The 4,501-nt window shown below is 56.9% G+C and overlaps 1 protein-coding gene across 1 annotated transcript; it reads left to right on the forward strand.

Annotated features, from left to right (window-relative positions):
- Positions 1-587: 587 nt before the first annotated feature.
- LOC102428701 (guanylyl cyclase-activating protein 2) lies at positions 588-2,617 on the forward strand (the record flags this gene model as incomplete). The annotated part of the gene is made up of 3 exons (XM_023749329.1): positions 588-737; positions 1,463-1,583; positions 2,201-2,617. Coding segments are annotated over 3 exons (399 nt in total), but the record flags the coding sequence as incomplete, so codon positions are not given.
- Between the last annotated feature and the right edge of the window lie 1,884 nt (positions 2,618-4,501).

A 4,501-nucleotide genomic window follows, 5' to 3' on the forward strand; every position in this document is an offset into this window, starting at 1 on the left:
GATCGCCGGGTTGCCTCCCGCCCCTGAGGGCTCCCGGACTATGAGAGGGGGCAGGCCGGGCTGAGGGACCCCCTTCCCCCCCAGTGCATGAATTTTCATGCACTGGCCTCTGGTTTGTAAATATTTATGAGATCCTGACTCTGCAGAAATGGCAATGTGCTAGGCATGGAAGAGAAACAAAAGCAATGTAACCCCTCTCTTGTTTCCAGAGCACACATTAGCTAGGGAACGAGGCTTACTTAGGAAGCAATTGGTGCCAATGCCAGAGTAAGTCCCAAACTGCACAGAATAGGAGGCAGGTGCTGTGAATGTGAGAGGAGGGAGGGATCGCTGGCTGAAGTGGTCTAAGAAGGAAGGCTTCCTAGAGGAGGGGACCTTTGAGCTGAGCCTTGAAGAACAGGTAGAACTGGGTGATCATGGAGAGGAAAGGATGCCAGTGTGGAGAACAGCATGAGCAAAGGTGCAGAGGCGAAACGTATTGCAAAGCCCTGAGCTTGTGGCAGTGGATGGTCCAGAGTAGGTGCCCACCTGTGCCCTGGAGGTGAGCAGTGGACCAGGAGGGCTCACAGCTCCCACTCCCAAAGCAGGACAACACCATTGACTTCCTGGAGTATGTGGCAGCCCTGAACCTGGTGCTGAGGGGCACCCTGGAGCACAAGCTGAAGTGGACCTTCAAGATCTATGACAAGGACCGCAACGGCTGCATCGACCGCCCGGAGCTGCTCGACATTGTAGAGGTCAGTGTCTGCCCCCTGGTGGTCAGTGTGCATCATAGTGACCGGTCGTTCCACTGTTCGGTCGATTTGCATATTACCCTTTTATCATATAGGATTCTCTTTTCCTCCCTGAATCTCCATTTTCCTCCGTAAAGTAGTGTCGACATCATCACAGTGCCATCCACATCCCTCATTAGAGGGCTTTTGTTTTTTTTAAGACTTGTGTTTTGTGCTTTTGGAGTTTTTTGGTGGTTTTTTCTTTTTTTAATCCTCATGCTTTTATTGATTTTAGAGAGAGGGGAACAGAGAGAGACAAGAGAGAGAGAAACCTTGATGTGAACGTGAAACATGGATGTGCTTCTTCCCGCACATGCCCAGACTGGGTATCTAACCCACAACCTGGGCACGCACCTGCCCTGTCAGTGCGCCAGAGGGAGGATGCTCCAGCCAGCTGAGCCACACCCGCCAGGGCTCATTAGAGGTTTTGGGTTTCATCTTTGGGGCTCACGATGGAACCACAGGTGGCATCGGGGTGGGGCGGCATGTGCGGTCAGGATCCCCAGTTGCAAGTAGGCCAGTGGGACCCGGAGGCACATCAGTGTTGGTTTGGACCTGGGTTCTGTGGGCCTCGGACGGATGCACACCTGGGGAGCAGCGCTGGGGAAAGGGTGCGGGCACGTGGGTTGGGGGAGGGGCAGGGTTTGTAGGGCCGCCCACCCCCTTATGCCTCTGGGCTTCCTCCACAGGCGATTTACAAGCTGAAGAAAGCCTGCAGGGTGGAGGGGGAGGCCGGGCAGCAAGGCCAGCTGCTCACGCCCGAGGAGGTCGTGGACCGGATCTTCCTCCTGGTGGATACGAACGGAGACGGTAGGAGGGGCAGAGGTGGTGGCCCACCCATAGCGCCCCCACTGCCTGGCCGTGTGACCTGGGCAGACCCCTCCACCTCTCAACTGGTGTCCTCATCTGCGAGCTGGGTGTGCAGAGGACGCCAGGAAACAGCAAAGGGTGTCTAGCCCATGACGTTTGTAAGAGCCAGTAAGACTCCTATGGAGTGGCTGGTGGAGGCCGGGCCAGCGAGAGGGTGGGAGCTTTGGAGACGGGCAGAGGGATGGTAGGATGGCACGTGATCTCTCAGCCTGGTCTGGAAGCGGGTGATAATGGCCGGGAGGACGAAGTGGGTAATAAAGCCCAAGGCTGTGCAGGGAGGCAGCTGTTGGGAACACGCCCAGAAGAGCCCTCCAGAGCATGCCCAGGGCTCCACGGGCAAAGGAACACTTCAGTCCATTCGCGAAGAAGTCCCTTTAGGAAGCCTGGAAGGCTCCAGGAGAACCTGGAGCATCCCAGGCGCTGGGCTTAGGCTCCTGTGTGAGAGCTGCAGGCCCCCTGGGGAGAAGACCTCTCCTCTGCCCCTCCTCTCCTCTCCCCTGCCCCCTGCCCTGTCTCTCCCGTCTTCCGCAGGCCCATCTCTCCCGCCCCTCTCTCAGGCCAGCTGTCTCTGAATGAGTTCATCGAAGGTGCCCGCCGGGACCAGTGGGTGATGAAGATGCTGCAGATGGACGTGAACCCTGGCGGCTGGATCTCCCAGCAGAGGCGGAGAAGTGCCATGTTCTGAGTCCACAGGCCCCTCCCAGACTCCAGGCTCAGCAGGTGTCCGGAGCAGTTGGGGGGGAGGGGGGTGCTGGCTCAGCCCCCTCATGCCCAATGCCCACTCAGCTTACCCCCTTCAGCTGCTCCTGGGCTGGGCAATGATGAGGCTCCCACAAATTCCTACAGGGTTCTTAGCTGGAAGCAGGGCACATGGAGGGGTGGGGTCCCACAGGCCACACTAACAATGAGAATGCCTAGGAGGTAGGGCCTGAAAGTGTTGAGTCTGAAGAAAAGACGCATCTGCTGTGTGTGATGGGGGGGGGGGTAATTATGTCCCCCCAGATCCTGAGGCGTGTTCACAGAGGGCACTCACCTCCTCCCCAGTTGCCCCCACCTGGGTGCCTGCGGGGAAACTGGCGAGGCAGGCTGGGCTCTCCCGCCCTCAGAGGGTCCGCCGCGCTGCTCCCCCAGCCCCCGCTGCACCCCACCCCTCTGCTCCCCTCCCTACCCCTGGTGCCCACGCTTGCCTCTCCACCGCCCTCCCCAGCATGGCCCTCCCACGATTCCCAGCCACAAGGCCAGCACGGCTCCTTAGCGAAGGGAGACACCTTCCCTGCCTCTGGGGAGAACTGGGGGCCTGACGACCTGGGTTCTAGGTCAGGCTTTGCCTCCACCTGCTATGTGACCCCGACCTCAGTTGCCTGGTCTGCACCGTGAGCGGGACTGGACTAGACCCGCAGTTTTCAGATGATTATTCTTTAGATTTTGAATTATTTTTGTTATACAAATTCTGTGCACAACCCCGATGTAGAAACTAGATTAAAAGGGAGGTGCTCTGCCCTAGCCGGCTTGGCTCAGTGGATAGAGCGTCGGCCTGCGGACCGATGGGTCCCAGGTTCGATTCCGGCCAAGGGCACATGCCTGGGTTGTGGGCTCGATCCCCAGTAGGGGATGTGCAGGAGGCAGCCGATCAATGATTCTCTCTCATCATTGATGTTTCTATCTCTCTCTCCTTCTCCCTTCCTCTCTGAAATCAATAAAGAAATATATTTAAAAAAAAAAAAAAAAGGGAGGTGCTCTGGCTGAAGCGGGCTGAGCGACTCAGACCCCTCCCACCGCAGGAGCCAGAGGCACCTCTGAGAACGCGAGGCTGGTCAGTGTTACCCAGCGTTACCCACCTAAAGTGGGACCTGGAGACACGCTTGCTTTACCGTGAAGAGGTATGTCTTTATGCTGATGCACGAAAAATAAAACCAACCTGCTGAACCTGTGGTTTCGTAGGGCTGATATTCATATAAAGGCTCCTATAGAAATAAATTTTAGGTGAAAAATAGCCGATTTAAAAAAAGTAATAATCCAGGTGGGACACAGATAGGCCCCAAGTCATGAAGGTGGTGTGTGGATGACGATGGGGATGTCCTTATTCTGTCCAGATACCCTCCCAGCTCTGACCTTCAGTATCTCCCAACAGGCAGCCACCAGAGAACAGAAGTGCCAGCTCCCAGTGTTTCCAGGCTGCCCTGCATTGACCATCCCTCCACGTCTGTGCTCAGGCCTGGCTGGCTTCCAAGGGATGGACAGAATGGGTGTGAGCAAAATGCACCCTCTCACCCTCCCAGGGGGGCTCTCTGCAATCAGGGGCTTCACTCCCTTCTCCCCCTTTTCTCCCTCCTGCTGCATTTTTATTAACTCCATGCAACACCCCCCACCCCCCCGCCAACCGCCACACACACACCCCCAGTGAAGTGAAGACTCAAAGCCCAGAAGAGAGAGCATCTTGAAAATGGGCACAACTGCTTCAGCCTGTCTCTCCCAGGTCCTCGGACAGGTTTTCCTAAAGTTGGGGTGCGCTGGGCAGGAGGCCCACCCGGAACAGGTTGCCCCACTTCCCAACTGATGCCAGGTGTCCTGCAGCAGGAGAGACTGACGTGAGACCAGGGATGGCCCGGCCGCCTCAGTGAGTCACAGAGCTGTGGGGCCCAGGCCGCAGGCACCACATGCCACCAAGTAGCCAGCAAGGGAGTAGGAGGCTTGCACGGTCACTTCTGAGTAAATACGGATTTCCTCTGGATAGTCGAGGACTTTCTATACCACCTCACCCTCCTTCACTGCTTTGGCCAACATCCGACTCAAGCATCCCTTCCCACGGGGTGTGAATGTGTGCACGTGTGGCTGTCATTTGGTCATGATTTGGATCT

This window comes from Myotis lucifugus, unplaced genomic scaffold, assembly GCF_000147115.1.
Source record: "Myotis lucifugus unplaced genomic scaffold, Myoluc2.0 scaffold_6073, whole genome shotgun sequence".
Lineage (NCBI taxonomy): Eukaryota > Metazoa > Chordata > Mammalia > Chiroptera > Vespertilionidae > Myotis > Myotis lucifugus.